General features: G+C 44.0%; 1 protein-coding gene across 2 annotated transcripts in view; it reads left to right on the top strand.

The window, feature by feature from the left end:
- Window positions 1-18,905, top strand: part of ipo8 (importin 8) — a 60,897-nt gene that overhangs the window by 26,093 nt on the left and 15,899 nt on the right. The window contains exons 11-21 of one of the 2 annotated variants that reach the window (XM_034133140.1): window positions 1,524-1,600; window positions 11,314-11,430; window positions 11,534-11,623; window positions 12,006-12,171; window positions 13,170-13,330; window positions 14,087-14,212; window positions 14,301-14,367; window positions 15,944-16,069; window positions 16,704-16,801; window positions 16,896-16,991; window positions 17,400-17,620. In XM_034133140.1, coding sequence (XP_033989031.1) covers window positions 1,524-1,600; window positions 11,314-11,430; window positions 11,534-11,623; window positions 12,006-12,171; window positions 13,170-13,330; window positions 14,087-14,212; window positions 14,301-14,367; window positions 15,944-16,069; window positions 16,704-16,801; window positions 16,896-16,991; window positions 17,400-17,620 — 1,345 coding nt within the window. Of the gene's footprint in view, window positions 1-1,523; window positions 1,601-11,313; window positions 11,431-11,533; window positions 11,624-12,005; window positions 12,172-13,169; window positions 13,331-14,086; window positions 14,213-14,300; window positions 14,377-15,943; window positions 16,070-16,703; window positions 16,802-16,895; window positions 16,992-17,399; window positions 17,621-18,905 lie in introns of both variants that reach the window. The other variant, XM_034133139.1, reaches the window with a different exon arrangement.

The following is an 18,905-nucleotide window of genomic DNA, read 5'->3' as shown; positions in this document are numbered from 1 at the left end:
GAGAGGCAGCCATAACCTCTGCCGCACTGAAGGGGGCGCACGTGAGCCCACAGGTTCTTGTTGCTACTGTTATTCTACGCAGAGACGGTAGACGCAAACAACAAGCTAGACTTTTGAAACTAGAGGAAGATAAGGAGGACTTTTACAAAACAGTAATAGAGATTGTTGTCCAGAAGGATAGCATGGACTTCATCTTCAAGTCAAGGTAAGACCACAACTGTAATGAAAATGGGATCTTACTAAGAAGAACAATCTAATATTTAGATTTTGGGTATCCTTTTGTTGAACGGTCTGTTTAAAATTAATCGAAGCATCAGACTAAAAAAGCTTTTGAAAATAACAGAATATTCAGATTAAGGTCAAAATATAATATTTGTAAATCTGACTCTGAAAGAGTCAGTGCCTCACCAGCCATGAACCTCACTGCACGTCACTGCTTTGAACGTAGCATGGTTGTTGGTGCCAGACGGGCTGGTCTGAGTATGTCAGAAACTGCTGATCTGATGGGGTTTTCACATCCATCTCTAGGGATTACAGAGAATGGTCCGAAAGAGAGAAAATATCCAGTGAGCGGCAGTTCTCTGGGACAAAATGCCTTGTTGATGCCAGAGCTCAGAGGAGAATGGCCAGACTGGTTCAAGATGATAGAAAGGCAACAGTAACTCCAATAACTACTCTACAATCAAGGTGCAGAAGACCATCTCTGAACACAACACGTGGAACCCTGAAGCAGATGGGCTACAGCAGCAGAAGACCCCACCGGGTGCCCCTCCTGTCAGATAAGAACAGGAAACTGAGGCTACAATTCAACGGGCTCACCAAAACTGGACAATAGAAGATTGGAAAAATGTTGCCTGGTCTGAAGAGTCTGAATTTCAGCTGGGACATTCGGACGGTAGGGTCAGAATGTGGCGTAAACAACATAAGAGCATGGATCCGACCTGCCTTGTGCCAACAGTTCAGGCTGGGGGTGGTGGTGTAATAGTGTGGGGGATATTTTCTTGGCATACTTTGGTCCCCTTTGTAACAATTGAGCATGGTTTAAACACCACAGCCTACCTGAGTTTTGTTGCTGACCATGTCCATCCCTTTATGACCACAGTGTAGATCAGCAGGATAACGCGCCGTGTCACACAGCTCAAATCATCTCCAACTGGTTTATTTAACATGACAATGAGTTCACTGTACTCAAAGGGCCCCAGATCTAAATCCTATAGAGCACATTTGGGATGTGGTGGAACAAGAGATTCACATCATGGACAAATCTGCAGCAACTGCATGATTCTATCATTTTAATATGTACCAGAATCTCTGAGGGATGTTTCCAGCACCTTGAGTCTATGCCACAAGTAATTAAGTGTACCTAATAAAGTGGCCCGTGAGTATATATGTATATATTTGTGTATACTTTCAGCTAATTCATTTCAGTTATATGTAATGGTGGAGGAAGGATGTCCACCATGTTTTTGAACGCATTCTTTCTTCCCATTCTTTTTGAGAGTGTGTATTTTTGTCTGTTGCAGACCTCTATGATGACCATGCCCTACCAGCCACTGCTGCCCAGAGCTTCCTGTGTAAAGCTGCTCGCAAGAGGAAGGAGGTGAGGAGCTGCATTAGGTCTGAACACATTTACATGCACAACATTAACCCAACTACAACCAAACAAGACAGGTTTACAGATTCAATAGATGAAACAAATGTTTACCACATTATACAAGAATGTATAGACATTAAAATAATATCATTAATAAAAAAAAACAAAGACAAAACATCTATTGTCCCCATGCCAGACCACAGAGCCCTGCTGTTATAGTTTGTTGGAACTCAGGTCCTAAATAAGTGGTAAAGGGACTCCAAACATTATGAAACTGAAATGGTTCATCTCTTAAATAAAAGCTGAGAGCTTCAAGAGGCAGGAACTCTAACACACTACTTATCCACTGTGTGACATTTGGGGATTCCTCCGACACATACTTTAGTAAAACGCAATGTTTTATCTTACATTATCCTGGAGAGTAACCCATAGAACCGTGTTATTAATTGTGTTGAGTCCTTCTTAATAAGTATTTGTTCTAATGAGAAGATTTCACCACAGAATTAAAATGGTTTGAGTCTGGATATACAAAAGCTGTGTAATTGCAAGTACCAAAATACTAATGAGAGGCTGGGATTTTGTGACTATCTTTTAACATATCAAAGGTCATAATTTAGCCATTTTCCACAATGTCTCCCAGTGTCTTTATGCCTTTATCAGACCAGAAAGAGTTATGCTCCAGAACAGGGGGGAAGTCTGGATTAGAGTACAGGGGCGTCAGCGGGGATGTAGTGCCGTCCATGCCCTCCATCTCCCTAGTTAATCTCCAAACGTTAAGGGTATTCTGTAAAAGAAAGTTGCCTTTAACAGCTGAACCAACCCACTTCCTGGAAGTAAATATAACATTTTTCAGAGGTATTGGGCTTATTGGGTCAGCCTCAATATCAAGCCATATAGACTCTGGGTCCTCTTTAAACCAGTCTGTAATATATCTGCAGAGACATGAGAGTTGATGCAGTTTAATGTTATGAACAGCTAAGCCCCCCTTCTCCAGTGGAAGCTGTAGGCGAGCAAGTTTGACCGGTTATGACAAACAAAAAAGAGGGAGACGCACAAGGATTTCCGCAATAACAACGGCACATTTATTTATATAAATCAGAAATGTCACTGCAGTGGGGTTCTGTCAACACTCTTTTAACTTAAAATGGCCCAGGCTGGACGAGGGGAAGGGGATCTTGGAGAGAGCGTCAGCCCCGTGACTCCGGGCAGCTGGGCTTACGTAGATCCTGGGGCACTGGCCAGGTGTCCCCAGTTAGGCTGATTGGCCTCCTCAGCTCCACCCACAACGAGAAAAAGAAATGCCTCACCGTTTGTTCTCCCAACTGCTCTGCAACTCCCACCCCATTCTCTCGACCCCCTGCAACCGGATCCTTGAAGCTATTTAGAAAAAAAGAAGAGAAGAGACAACTGGACACTAGAACGGCTACATAAACACACACTAACAGGGCATTACTCACCGGGGGCCAGAGACAATAGCCGCGTTCACACCGGAGTACTTTGGCCCGTACTTTTCGCGTTTAGTTCCGTTAGTACCCCTTATGTCGCGTTCACACCATAAAGAGTACTTAGTGCCGTGAACTTTTACCCCCATTTTTAGTGCCTGCTGAAAGATGGTACTTTCCTGGGGGAAAAAAGTGCCCCAGTTCTGATTGGCTGGGCGAATTGCAAACCACGCCCCGTAAAACTCTGAAATGTTTTGTCGAGCCGCCATTTTATTATCCTCGCATTAGCATTATTAGCATTAGCATTCGCCCAGCGCACAAACGCAGAGAGACTAACTTATGGCAACACAAAAGAAAACATGGGAGCGGTGGAGATGAGGAGGTGTCGGCGTTCTGGCGATTTACTCGGAAGGCTTCTACTGAAGCCAGTCCCCAACTCCGGGGACTTCCGGCCGGGAACTTCGAGAGCAGTATACACCGTGAAGTGGTTTGCGGCCTGCCAGTAAGCCCAAAGCAGAAGAAGACGAAGTGACGTCAGCGGCTCATTTGCGTAATCTTCCCTCAGGGAACTTATTCCGGTGTGAACGCGATCTGTACTAAGGGCCCTGGGGTAATAAGTGCCGGGGCACTGAGTGCCGGCACTAAGTACGGCAAAGTACTTGGTGTGAACGCGGCTAATAGGCGCTTTCACACCAAGTACTTTTCCCAGGAATAGTTCCCGGAACTTAGTTCCCTGGAACTTTTATTTCCTGGAACTATCTAGAAAATCGCGTTAACTCCCTGACGGAGCCGCTGACGTCACTTCTTCTTCTTCTTCTTCTGCTTTGGGTTTACTGGCAGGCCGCAAACAACTTCACGGTGTATACTGCTACCCGAAGTCCCCGGAGTTGTGTTACTGAAGCCTTCCGAGTAAATCGCCAGAAGCGCCGACACCTCCTCATCACTCCACCGCTCCCATGTTTTCTTTTGTGTTGCCATAAGTTAGTCTCTCTCCGTTGGTGCGCTGGGCTAATGCTAATGCTAATAATGCTAATGCGAGCAAATAAAATGGCGGCTTCACAAAAACTTTTCAGAGTTTTAGGGGGCGTGGTTTGCAATTCGCCCAGCCAATCAGAAAGTGGAACCTTTTTCTCCCCAGGAAAGTCCCTGCTAGAGAGCAGGGACTAAAAAGGAGTGAAAAGGTTCGCAAAAAAAAGTTCTAGTTCCAGATCTTTTTGGTGTGAACGCAAAATCCCAGGAACTATTGGAACTATTCCTGGGAAAAGTACTCCGGTGTGAAAGCGCCTAATGCATCTGCCACCACATTGCTCCCCCCCTTGATATGACATGTCTAAATTATAATACTGGAGCATCAGGGCCCAGCGAATCAGCCTTTGGATAGGGCACTGCAAAGAACTCAGAAAGGTTAACGGGTTGTGATCCGTAAAGACCACAACAGGCACAGAGCTAACATACACACTGAAGTGCTGTAATGCCAAAATCAAAGCTAGCGTTTCCTTCTCAATCACTGAATAGTTCAGCTGATGTTTGTTAAACTTCTTTGAAAAGAAACAAACCTGCCTATCCACACCTAAATCATCAGGCTGTAACAGCACTGCCCCTGCACCCACGTAATTTGCATCCACTTAAAGTTTAAATGGTTTCTCCCACTGAGGATACGCCACTGGATATCTTCAAAATAAACCCCTCAGGTGCGCAACCACATTACCATAAAAGGCCACATACGTAACTGCCACCAGAGGGAATCCCTCACATGTGACGTAACATTCACATGATAAATGTATTTAACCATTAAAAAGGTCCTCATCCACGCACAGCCAAATTAACCGGGCCGACCGAGCTCCCTTGCAAACCACAAACGCTTCACAATCACACCCAAACAATTCTCTTCTTCTTGTTGTTCATCCTCAGTAGTGGCTTATTTGAAGCAATTGGATCATGAAGGCCTGATTCAAGCAGTCTCCTCTGAACAATGGGTGTTGAGATGTGTCTCCTACAATAATTTATGTGGGCTCTAATCTGAGGTGCTGTTCATTTCTGGTTTCTGAGGCTGGTAACTCTTATGTAGCAGAGGTATCTCTTGCTCTTCCTTTCCTGGGGGGTCCTCATAAGAGTTTCATCATAGTAATGTGTTCAAATAATAATGTGTTTTAAGCCTTACCCCGGGATTCCACCGGGTCCGTCTGCGCCGCGGTTTTGGTCCGGCCTCCTCCGGCGTCATACCCTACCAGGCGCGTTTCAGAAGCATTTCAGAAGCGGAGCGTCTTGCCTGCCGGCTCGCAGTTTTTGTTGATTTGGGCATATTTCCTGGACAGGCTACTTTGTACAGACAAAGTTAATAATAACTGTAATATTCCAGTTATAAACGACATGACTCAAAGATGTGTTGCTGTATTTTAGTGGTAAAAAAATGCATTCATCATCATCATTATTCTATATTTAATTTACACAGTGCCTGTAAACCGGAGGAGAACGCTGGCATTTCTCCTCCTACTTGAAAGACTACGGAGGGATAGGGTCTGCAAAATTAGTTTGTGTGTGTGTATATATATATAGGTCTATATAGCTCTGAACGTTCCACTTCCTGCCTGCCCGACCTTACGTTACGGCTGCGCCGCGACAAAAATAGGATTCGATCCTAATTTTAGAGGAGCCCTGCGCCGAGCCGCTTCTGGGACGCTTCTGAGCCGTAACGCGCCGCGTGTGGTGGAATAGCACCCATTGACTAGAGTGGCCGCGATCGCCACGAGCACCGCGGCGCAGCCGTAACGCAGCCTACACACGGCAGCGTGCGTTGCCGCTTGGCGGTGGGCGTGTCTTGAGCTTGGGGAGTTTACGCGAGCAACGCGACCAACAACCAATCACATGAATCTCCCGTGTCTCTCCCCAAGGGCTGGAAAATTGAAGAAGTGACCAGAAAGTCGGGTTTGTCAGCTGGAAAAAGCGATGTCTATTATTTTAGGTACTAAACGAACGGGGGCTTGCAAAACGTTTAGCTGCTGCAGGACACAAGAGTTTGCGGAAACAAGACATGAGTTGATAATTGGAAGGGGGGATCTGTGTAAAGTTTGTGATGGGAAGGGGGGGGGGGTTCTGTTTGCAGCGGGGTAAAAAGGCTTTAAAAAGGCTCCCGTGTATGAATCTCACCATAGACATTAATATCTAAAAAGCGATTTTTAATTCATGTCTATGGTGCTATTTTATGCAACATTGCATGGTGGCTAAATATACTGTCTATGCCTGCTGTCCATTCAAACGAAGTACACTGGATATAAACTCCCCAAACAGGCGAAAACCTACCAGTTTCACCCACTGTCTCTACCACCTCCCTCCATGCCTGGCTCCTCCGGTTTGTATCCCGGTAGGTGAACAGGGACTGAAAGCATCGGGTGATTCCCTACCGCTACGATTATTTTCTCCTCAATTTTTTGGCATATGAGGAAATGAACTGCGGTCTGGCTCTGCCAGCATACACGCGGTTTGATTGGCTAGCGCGTGAATTGTCAGATTTGCATACGCGGGATTTGATTGGCTGCCGCCTCCGCCTCAGCTTCAAAAGTAGAACATTCTCTACTTTTGCAGCGAGCACCGCGAGGAAAGCTACGCTTTGCTCCCAGAATGCAGTTCGGCGAATCGTGACGTCACCCCATTCAAAGTGAATGGGCAGAAGCGTTGAAGAGTCACCGCACGCCGCCGTGTGTAGGGGCCGTTACGCGCCCGTAACGCGCCGCAGACGGACCCGGTGGAATCTAGGGGTTACGGCCGCGGCGTTCACAGCGATCGTGGCCACTCTAGTCAATGGTAGGAGGAGGAGAAATGCCAGCGTTCTCCTCCGGTTTACAGGCACTGTGTAAATTATATATATGGAATACAGTGGCGGCTGGTGGAAAATATTTTAGGTGGGGCTGTGGAAATGGTGATCAAACAATACTAGGGGGGTCCCGCGGTACATTTTTTTGAGAAAAGACCCCCTAAATTATGACTTCTGGTGATGTTAGAGGGGGGGGGAAGGACAATTTGAGGCTTAAAAATATGAGAAGACTGATTAATACCTCCATAACTTCAGTGTGGTTAGCTATGAATCTTCCAAAACTTCCAAACACCTTGTCCTGGACATAGTTTCTACAGCATAAACTGTGCTAACAAGCTGAGATTCCACAGATTCTAGAAATATAAGTATCATCACTGAGCGATCAGAACTCGCGACAGGGGAAGCAAATACAGACATCACACGACGCAGCTTTAGGTAGCAAAACACGGAGATATGCTCACCTTTTGCAGAATAACAATTCTGATCAAAAACGAGAAAAACGCAGCTGAAGGTTAATCCAATGTGTCTGTCACTTTGAAAAAAGGATTGATGATCCATAATTCAATTTTTATGTCAAAAACTGAGTTTTCATTAGCTGCTAATGGTAGCTTCCAGAGTGTATGACAGCTTCCTGTTTTGTCTCCTTGGATACGAGTCCAAACAACTCACAGACTGCACCGCCGCTCACGTAGGAGCCCTGTGACCATCAGATTTGACGACGCTGATTGGCTGAAATTATGTTTCGGCGGCATAGTTTAAAGATAGCAACAGTTGGCTTCTGCTGCACTTGCTGCACTCTCGTCTGGGCGCTGTGCATAGCGCCCAGACGAGAGGGAGTAATGATACACGGGCAAGGCCGGGCAGGAAACATGTGACTTATCAGTAACTTTAGACATCGTAACACAATTTTAAACGAGATTTTATTGTAGATTATACATTTTACTGATACCAATTATATAATATTTACCTTGTTTATTAAAAATAAAAATAAAAATAAAAAATATATTTTTTAAATATATATATATATATATATATATATATATATATATATATATATATATATATATATATATATATTTTTTTTTTTAAATTTAATGTGGGAAGAGGGGGGGCGGCGCCCCTATGGGCCGGCCGCCACTGATAGAATAATTATGATGATGAATAAAAAATGTTATCACTAAAATACAGCAACACATCTTTGATTCATGTCGTTTATAACTGGACTATTACAATTGTTATTAACATTGTCTGTACAAAGTAGCCTGTCCAGGAAATATGCCCAAATCAAGGGATCTAGGGAACAGGAACACGGTATGGGCTCTGCAGTGTTTAAGGACTTGTTGGTGGAACAGAAACTGTGAACAGACTCGGACAGTTACAGAAAACCTCGATCAGTGCTGCAGTCATTTTAAACTAAGTTATTGTGGTCACAGCTCCAGCTGGTGGTGCGCCATGCAATGGCGGTCTTTTTCTTAGCGAAAGCAATACCATTATTTTCAAGTCAATAAAATAATTTTCAATTACTATTGGGAGTCAAGTCGTTAGTTTGTTTAGTATGTGGCGCCGTGTAATAAGCGGGATAATGTGCAGCGAGGAGGCCATAATTGAACAAATAACACCCGACAGGGTGATCATGGAGCCTGAGGCGAAGCGATCATGGAGCCCTCACATAAGCTCCTGCTGAATGTGTTTAATGTGGGAAAGCTTTGATTTGACCAATATCTTTCTTTAAACCTTTTACATTTTACTTTTGTCTTTCCAATACCAATAATGTTAAATGAGCATTGGAAACAATTGTTTCCTCAGATGTTTTCAGAGTTCGGCTGTAGTTGGTCTAAAATGTGGGCCCCTCTCTGACAAAGGAGAGGGAGGTGTGACATGCTTACGTCAGGTCAGTTGATGTCTCGACGACTGGGTATCGCTCAAGATGAACGGAGAACACAGGAGACAGACATCAGACACCCCTTGCATGGCCACGTAGCACCCCCACGCAGGCTCCGATCCAGAGCCAGTTTTGTGCAGACAGTCCTGCCCCTCCAGACAACCAAACAAGCAGCAAGGACCAACATCTGGGAAGATGAATGGCAAAGACATGACACACGAGCTCTTGAATGGCTGGACAGAGGAATCACACCAACGGAAAGCCTTGCTAGTGGCCACGACCTTGGCTGGACAACCTGGAAGTCACTTAATAGACTGCGTGTGGAACAGGGGAGGTGCAAAGCACTGATGAAAGTGTGGAACTACACCACAGAAGACACGTGCAGCTGTGGATCAGTGCAGACAATGTCCCACCTACTGGAATGTGCCGATGCCCCCCGGTGCAGTCCAGAAGACCTGGCAGAACCTACCCCATCAGCTGTGGCCTGTGCCCGATACTGGCAGAACGACATCTGAGATTGCTACGGACTCGAGGAAGAAGTTGATGTCTCACATCTCCCCGTCACAGGCATCCTCATTGTATAGTGAAACTTTCCTTTAGAGTCTGCCCTCATTGCTGATGTCAGTGATGTGGATTCAAGCCCAGAAGCCTATCCAGTGTTGGTCTTTGAGGGGGTCAGTGTTTCCCCTAGGATGGAGTCATAGCAGCGGTGCTAAGGCACGTGGGTCCAGCATAATGGGAGCGCGGAGCGTGTGGAATTTTTTAGTGTGTGCACGTGCGAAGTGTGCCCCGCCAATTAGTTTCTATGTGTCTGCCAGCACAAGAAAGGCTCTTGAGGCCTAGTTCTAGCCAATTTGCTGCCCCAGGCGAGATTTTATATATAAAGAATAAATGAAAAATCTCTACAAAAGACAAATACACTACAAAAACAGAAACTTATTGACATAGGTAATAGACGTCAAAATGGCTTCAAATGTATTCAGTATTGTATGAACATGTTTGAATTGGGGGGTGGACGTCACATCCTCTAGGGGGGTCCGGGGGTATGCTCAATCTGGTGCACTTTGAGCACACAATTACTAGAGACCTGATCTAGGAGGTACAACTCTAAAACACCCATATGAAAAAGATCGGTTTACATATTAATAATCAAATAAGTATGTGAACATAACCAATAACCTACCATAGCCAATAACAAATAAATGTAACTTATTTTATTTTTGTTATTCATTCATATCTTATTTCACCTTGTTAACATTTATTTATTTATGCATATTTTTGTATCTCTCCAACTTTACAAATATTTTTGGTTTACTGTCCTATAGTATACATTGGACTGATTTCAAACCTGTTTTTATTTATCCTAATAATTATAAAGGAGTGCCTTGGAAATATGTGTTTACATCATTTGTGGTCAAAACGTTTGAGACCCACTGAGATAACTTAGACTAAAATGACCTATCTAAACACTCTGTCACGATCTGTCTGTGGTGTGTTTTGTCATGTCTAGATCTGTCTTTGGTTTCCTGTTTTATTTTCAAAAGTGTCCCCCCCCCGCCGTCTTGCCTGTTGCTTCCTGCCTCTGTGTTCCCTCCTACCTGATTACCTGATTGTGTTCACCTTGTGCCCATGTGTTTTCTCCTCCCTCCTCACCTGTGTCTTGTTTGTGTGATTAGTGTTGTGTGCATTTAAGTTCTGTTTTTCTGTCTGTCGTTGTGAGATTGTTTGTTGTTGACTGTGTTCACGGGGGAGAGAGTTCTGCTCTGTATGTTCTTGTAGCCTTGAAATAAAGTTTTTTTCTGTTAAATCTGCATTTGGGTCCTGCCTGATTCGCTCAACCCTGACACACTCAGAGAGTCCTTTACCTCACTGAGCCTCTCAGTCTGACAGGAGAGCTCTCCTCCACCCTGGTTGTAGAAACATCTACTTCTTATATCTGTTAGCGCAGCTAGCACCAGATTCTAATAACAACAGCGCCGGTACCGGTGCGCCCTCTCTCTCTCTCCCTTGCTCGCTCTCTCGCTCCCACGCTCGCACTTTGGCTGTGAGCTGCGGGCGCCTGATAAGCAAACATCCCCCACTTTCATCACTTACAGCGCCCATCGTACAGGGCAAATGAAAAGTGTAACCGGGGTGAAAAGGGTGTTACATTTACTTAATTATGAATGTTGTTACATCAAGGCCGAAAATTAGGATGAGCGCCAACGGTCAAAAATGTTTTTGGCATGTTTTTTCCCCTCCCAGAGCTACCAGCGCATACTATTTATATATAGGGGAAACACTGGGGGTGACTAACACACAGATGAGGCATTTTTTGTCTCTTGGATAGAGAGAATAAGCAAAACGCATTAAATGTATATTTCTATTACAGTGAAACCCATCTAATATTTACATTTTAATACATATTTGTATACATATTATATTTGTATTTTTGTATTCGGGATTGTTGGAAACGTTATTTCGATCTCTCTGTGTACACACAAACTGAAAGATTGACATTAAAGTTGACTTTGAAATGTCCAATACCGCATCAATGACTGCATCAGCCTTTCCTCCATGTGACCTTTGCGCTTCCTTTTGGCAGGTTCTTCCTCAGATGATGGAGTTCTGCCACCAGATACTGAGGGACCCCTCGGCCGACCCCCGCAGGAAGGACGGGGCCCTGCACTGCATTGGAGCTCTGGCTGAGCTCTTACTGAAGGTCAGCCCTGCATCAGAGCCTTGCTAGTGATTAAAATGATCTTGTCACCGCTCGTGTGTTAATCTGTCTTGGATGTGCTGTATGTATGCTTCTCATCCTACAGAAGCGGGGGTACAAGGAGCAGATGGAGCTGATGCTGCAGAACTATGTCTTCCCTCTGCTCAACTCTCCTATGGGTTACCTTCGAGCCAGGGTGAGTGCCCCCCCCCCATCATTCCTTCACAGGGATTATATCTCTTTGTCCACGGTATACAAGAGAGAGACACCAGTTCTCTGGAGAATGCTTTTAACCTGGATAGTTTATATACAGAACATACAAGCACTGGGTGATTAGGTACTGTAACCAGACCATAGATCATATTCTCTGACTCTTAAGCTCTGCTCTTACACTACAACTGACACATCTGTTTAATGTTTGAACTGTAGCTGACACTACAAACCCTCTCAGTGCTGCCACTTACAATTGGTTTGTTTGATCTTCTTTGGTGTTAATGGTGTGCGCCTCTTAACTATTGGAATCATATTTGAAGACTGTTTGTTGCACTAATGTTTGCTCCTTTGCTGTGTCCTGCCAGTCGTGCTGGGTGCTTCACTCCTTCAGCCCTTTGCGTTTTCACGATGAGCTCGTACTGAGGAACGCTGTGGAATTGGTCAAACAGGATCTGATCGAGGACAAAGAGATGCCTGTCAAGGTTGAAGCCGCCATTGCTCTGCAGACCCTGGTCAGCAACCAGGAACAAGGTCATTGGAGGCATATACTTTTTTGTTTAACTAACATCAACCACCTTACCACTTCAATCAGCTTTTACTGCTCTAAGATTCTATAAAGAAAAAAAGGTCAAGTAATTGAAAGGATGAAGCAAACTACTGGATAAATATGGCTAATACAAAAAAGTGCATGTGACAAAGAGAGATCAGTCAATCTGAGTCAGGAAGTGGTTAGCCTTCTATATCATAAAGGCAAAAAGCAAGGGGAGGGTCAACATACAGTATATATATAGCTGCATTGCATCGCTTAAAGGGCCTGTATATGTTATAATGTATATATATATAGATAGATATATAGATAGATCTATATCTTAAGCAGGGATTAAATCCAATGTCCAGAGAGGAAGATCGTGTTTGTTTATACTCTTTTCAACAAAAATGAAGCACAATGAACAGCAGCTTTTACCTCCTCTCTTGCCCTGGTAAAAAAAACACAAGCCTTCCCACTGCTCAATCCCACCTTCATCTGTGTATACCATTACATATCAAATGACCCTGTGCCTGGACTTGATCACATAGAAAAGCCATGTGTACGGCCCCTTGTGAACCACAAATAATATTTTTCCTCTGAAACAAAGTCCGGGGTTGTTCTGGTGCGCTCCGGCAGCACTGCACATGGAAGTCCGTAGCAGCGGAGTCACAACACAATAATCTGCACTCATAATATTATCAGAGAGGTCTTTACTTGTCGAGTAAGCACTACATGTTTGTATTAGTCCTGTCGTCCTCTGTCAGTGTGCAACATAAATGATGATGTTTAAAGGGAAAAAAACATAAATGTATGGCTGCTGGTTCTGTGATTGTCCTGAACAGATGGCCAGTCCGTCCCTGCCTTAAGTACTTGAAGTTTGATTTCAATAATTATGTTTACTTCTATTACTTCTACTATTTTTTCAAAATAATAATAAGCATAACTATCCTATGAGTTTAAGAGGTCCTCTTGCAACCACATGCTTTGTGTTTGTGTGCAGCCAAGATCTACATCAGAGCCCACATCAGGCCCGTCATGCAGGAGCTGCTGCACGTGGTCAAAGAGACGGAGAATGACGACCTGACCAATGTCATTCAGAAGATGATCTGCGAGTACAACCAGGAGGTGGCTGCCATTGCTGTGGACATGACACAGAACCTGGTAGGGACACACAATCACAAACACATTTCTTATCATTTTACCAAGGACAAATTCATAAAGGTACTTTATATCTAATTTCGAGCATATCTATTATTGAGGTATGCCTCTACATGTCTCTTATGAGATGGATGAGTCGGCACATAGCACACACTGCTAACAATGGAACCCAACAGAACTGTTTCATGCAGGCACTGCGCCCACTCTGCTGGCAGCAAGAAGAATGAAACTGGTCTCAAACGAGGGGGGAACCAGAGGGGTGGCATTCCCTCAACGCTGCATAGATAGTAGTATTACAATAGTCTTCATTTTGATCCCTGAAACTTTTGGATGCATGGTGATTGTACCATGGATGTATAAAGAACTGGATTCAGTGTTGCAGACACTATGAGAGTTGCTCTGTGGTGCATGAAGCCAAAACAGCCTGACTCTTAAGAACACAACCTCCCTCCTTTTCCCTGGATCTTCCACATCCATGAGGCTCATAGATAGAGCATGCGCAATCATCTTTACCCTCATGCCCGCCCCCAATCGGCACCGTCATGTCCCGTATCGGCTCAGTTCAATAAAGGGATAACAACTGGACTCTGCTTTTTGTGCATGTTGCTACCATATTGCCACTACGAAAATTGGATTCAATGCCTGGCTCCCTTTCTGGGGGCTTGGTCTCTTTATCTGCATCCGTTACAGCTAAAGACATATTGTGAGGTGGATCTGCAGTGTGTGTAACTACTGTGTGTGCATGTGTATGTTTGGCAGGCAGATATTTTCACCAGAGTCCTACAAAGTGAGGAGTATGAGGAGAACGAGGACAAGACCGTCATGGCGTTGGGCATCCTCAGCACCATCGACACAATCCTCACCGTCATGGAGGACCACAAGGAGGTCTCACATGCACACACACATAGAAACTTGAACTGTTTTGCTCTTGTATGTGATATTTGATACCTTTTTTATATATTTTTCTTCTCAGATCACTCAGCAGCTGGAGGGGATCTGTTTGCAGGTGATCGGTCTGGTCTTGCAAAAGCCCATCATAGGTATGGCAGGTGTGTTTGCACAGGCGCCTCGGTGTTACATAAACGTACTCATTCCTACAAACATACTCTCAATCAGGGTTCTGGCTGTTCCTTCTTGGCGTTCTGCTGCCCCCATGGCAACCTGGCATTGAAACGTTTGTTCTTGTGTCCTTTCCTCCAAAGCGCCATTGTCCATTTATAAAAGTAATGTTCCCCAACTGATCTCCTTCACAACATAGTTCACAGAGAAATAGTGTTGTGATTCTTTTTTTAAATTTCAAAACTTTATACTCCAATACATGTCTAAGATCTGTCTGTTGGTTCAGATTTCATATAAATAAATAATGAGTCTGATAAATAAATGTATGATAAATAAATGTATTGTTTGATTCTGAAACCGTAGGCTTATACAGCGATCAGCCATGACATTATGACCACTGACGGGTGAAGTGAAGAGCATAGATCTCGTTTCAATGGCACCTGTCAGTGGGTGGGATATGTTAGGCTAGGTCCTCAAAGTTGATGTGTTGGAAGCAGGAAAAATTGAAAAGCATTAGGATGTGAGCGACTTTGACAAAGGCCAAATTGTGATGGCTAGACGACTCGGTCAGAGCATCTCCAAAACTGCAGCTCTTGTGGGGTGTTCAGTACCTACCAAAAGAGGTCCAAGGAAGGTAAACTGGTGAACTGACGACAGGGTCATGGGTGTGGAGAGCAGAGGCTGGCCTGTGTGGTCCGATCCAACAGAAGACCTACTGTTGCTCAATTTACTGAAACACTTAATGCTGGTTCTGTTAGAAAGGTGTCAGAAAATACAGAGCAGTTTGTTGTATATTGGGCTGCGTAGCTGCAGACCTGTCAGGGGCCATGCTGACCTCTTCATGGAGACTGCATTCCCTAATGGCAGTGGCCTCTTTCAGCAGGATAATGCGTCCTGCCACACTGCAAAAATGGTTTGAGGAACACAACGACGATTTCAAGGTGTTAACTTGGCCTCCACATTCCCCAGATCTCAATGCATTCGAGCATCTGTGGGGTGTGTTGGATAAACAAGTCCGACCCATGGAGGCCCCACCTCGCAACTTTCAGGACTTAAAGGACCTGCTGCTAACGTCTTGGTGCCAGACACCACAGCACACCTTCAGAGGTCTAGTGGAGTCCATGCCTCCACGGGTCAGGGCTGTTCTGGACCCAAAAGGGGGTCCTACACAATAATAGGCAGGTGGTCATAATGTAATGGCTGATCGGTGTATGTTGTTGTTATTGAGTACGTCTGAGGTCATTCCATGGCTAAATTAATTTATTATAAATAAGCACTTTACTCTTAACCATGCCTCCCATAAGCAAGACACCACCATGCTTTTCACACATTTCCCACAAGTGAACATCTCATTGTGGTTTTCAAACACGTTCCAGCTTCAGCTGTGTGTACGGCTCCATGTTCATGTCACTCAGGACACGTTGAGCACATATACAAACACCTATCATTACACTTACAGATCCCCACTCCAGGGGAAGTTATACAGTCTCTGTTGTGAATTAGTATACATACATGAGAGAGAGAGAGAGTGATTAACAGTATCCCTGAACTGTGCAGAGTTCTACGAGGAGATCTTGTCCCTGGCGTTCGGCCTCACCTGTCAGAGCGTCTCCCCTCAGATGTGGCAGCTACTTGGCGTACTGTATGAGGTGTTCCAGCACGACTGCTTTGACTACTTCACAGGTATGTGAACACTTCAACGCTTTCAGTAGAAGATGCCATCCTTTGGTTGGTGTTAATGTATGGTACAAATAGGACTAGGTTTACTGTTGTGCTGCTTTTTGCATTCTCATGTTAGTAACCACTTTGTTTTCATCTGAGTTTTTTAAATATTTTTTGGGAAAATATCTTTACTATAAATTGTGCATAAATGATGTATCATCCAATATACTCAAGTTTTACATTTGTATCCGTTCTTTATGAAAAATGTAATTATACTTTGAAACAACTTTCCCCCAGAGATCTTGAATATGCACACAGGTCCATATAGTATGAAAAAGACGACCCACTTCTGTAATGCACGTCATACATAAAGCTGATTTCTTTGGGTCCATCTTATTCCTGAGTTGAGGCGATATCTGAAGACGTTGTAACACCCTACGTTGTAGTTGCTTTGCTCTATTACATATAGATATGTTATTTACATTCTCCCAAATATTTGTCCTTGTAAATTCATTTCCTCTGAGTTTCAAAGTGTTATAAAAAAATGAAACCGTAATACTTAATCCACGTTTTAAAATAAATGTTGCTGTTTGTCGATGCATCAACCCTAAAGTAATGGTGGTAATGTTAAAGGTGCTCTGTGTTTTTGTTACAGATATGATGCCTCTTTTGCACAACTATGTTACCGTGGATACAGATATGCTCCTGTCGAACCCTAAGCACTTGGAAGTCATCTACAGCATGTGCAAAAAGGTCAGGCTATAACTGTCCTTACCTGCTGTTCACTAGTCCATATAATGTGAACATGATCCTGTGTTATTCTTACTCTGCCATTGTCATATTATAGGTGTTAACCATAGATGCAGGGGAGGATGCAGAGTGTCACGCTGCCAAACTGTTGGAGGTCATCATCCTGCAGTGCAGAGGAAGAGGCATTGACCAGGTCTGACTGAGCACAATACATTCCTTTTAAATCACTCGCCAAACATTTGGTTTTACAAACAACTATGGTACATTCAATACAGTAGGTGTACTGGAACCAGTTTAACCTACATGCAGGACTGTTTTTACAGTCTATCATCATACTTTTCAACAAATATTCCTGCACGCAACACTTATTGAACAAAAACATGTTCCATCCTACAATTACCATGTTAAAGCAGTGGTTCAACATTTTGGGAAATGTCCTTACTTGTTATCCTTCAGAGAGTAAGATAATAAAATGAGACTGTTGCTTACCAGCTGTGTTAGCCTTAAATTGTAGAATACAAGTACTCCTTATGGATTGACCCACCAAAGATTTATCTGTAGAGTAACCCCTCCCTCATTCCTCTGTTTTCCCTGCTTGCAGTGCATCCCTCTGTTTGTGGAGGTAGTTCTGGAACGTTTGATGCGGGGGGTGAAGTCCAGTGAGCTGAGGACCATGTGCCTGCAGGTAGCCATTGCTGCTCTGTACTATAACCCAGCTCTGCTCATCCACACTCTGGACAATATGCACTTCCAGCACAACCCCCAGCCCATTACTGCCCACTTCATCAACCAGTGGATGAACGACACAGAGTTCTTTCTGGGGTGAGTGGGAGGTTTCTGTTGTTGGCAAATGGACACGTTAGAATAATTTCAGGTAAAAAATACCCCAGAGAACTTCCTGGTTGAGTGATAAGCAGTGAGGACACACTCACTGGTTGCTCCAGCAGATCTTTTGCTTAAAATTCCATTTTTAAGTGTAAGCTAAGACATTTTCTAACTGTATTTTAAGCAACTGTAGAAACTAAGGCTGAGAGAAACCTGTCAAAAGTTTGACCTGAGCAGCGAAGTAGTCACGAATGAAGCCTTGTGCTCAATTTCTAAAGGAAACACCAGAGCTCTCTGGTACAGTGGACAACAGAGACATACTGTTTGTGATGGCAGCGCTCCATTCTGCAGTTTTCATCACGGTCACGGTTATGAAGACTGTGAGGCTGACCATTGAGCGGCCCGACCAAGCAAGGAGGCAGAGGCAGAACGTCCAAATACAACCCGGTGTGGGCATTTATTACTCATTGTGGTACATGACACAGCCTCAATATTACTGTCTCACGTGAACACAGTCACCAGCAACAAGGATCTCCCACACACACACACTAACAGGAAAACAGAACCTAAATACACACAGGACTAATCAAACCAACAAGACACAGGTGAGGAGGGAGGAGAGAACACAGGGGCACCAGGTGAACACAATCGGGTAATCAGGCAGAAGGGAACACTTTTCAAACTAAAACAGGAAACCGAGACAGACAAACTAAAACATAGACAGATCGTGACAAATAGATGCATAAATTACATATATTCACATGCTTCCTGTGCAATGTTTTAGCGTGGAACAAATGAATATGCTTCGCCAATAGTCAAGCTATATCCTACGTAACGGAGACCGAGATCTACGGCCCCAGAGATCACCTCCGTTACAAAGGCATTATACAAAAGGAGATGTTCATTAAGGATTTGACATTCCAAGGTCAACAGATCTTCGGTGGACAGTTTTCACCTCAGCCAGAAGTTGGACTTCACACTACGGGTCAGAGGGTTTCTTTGTGGATCCAGGGGAGGCTTGTTGGTATACAGAGCGCCATTCGTACTCCAGATATGAAATAAAGGAGGCTCACAGTGCTGGAGTCTAAGATCATTTGAAACTTTAAACTTACACTGTTTTGTTTTTTTGTTGAACTTTTTATTTATTTTTCATACATAACATCAATAGAACATACATGGATATGCTTACATAACTGCGGCTGTTCTACATCAGGGTTAATCATCCATGCCCTCCTTGGGCACCAAAAGGACATACAGTTTCTTGATATCAATTTCCATATTG

This window comes from Trematomus bernacchii, unplaced genomic scaffold, assembly GCF_902827165.1.
Source record: "Trematomus bernacchii unplaced genomic scaffold, fTreBer1.1, whole genome shotgun sequence".
NCBI lineage: Eukaryota > Metazoa > Chordata > Actinopteri > Perciformes > Nototheniidae > Trematomus > Trematomus bernacchii.
Note: the sequence above shows the minus strand (reverse complement) of the source record. Positions and strands in the feature narration are given on the sequence as shown.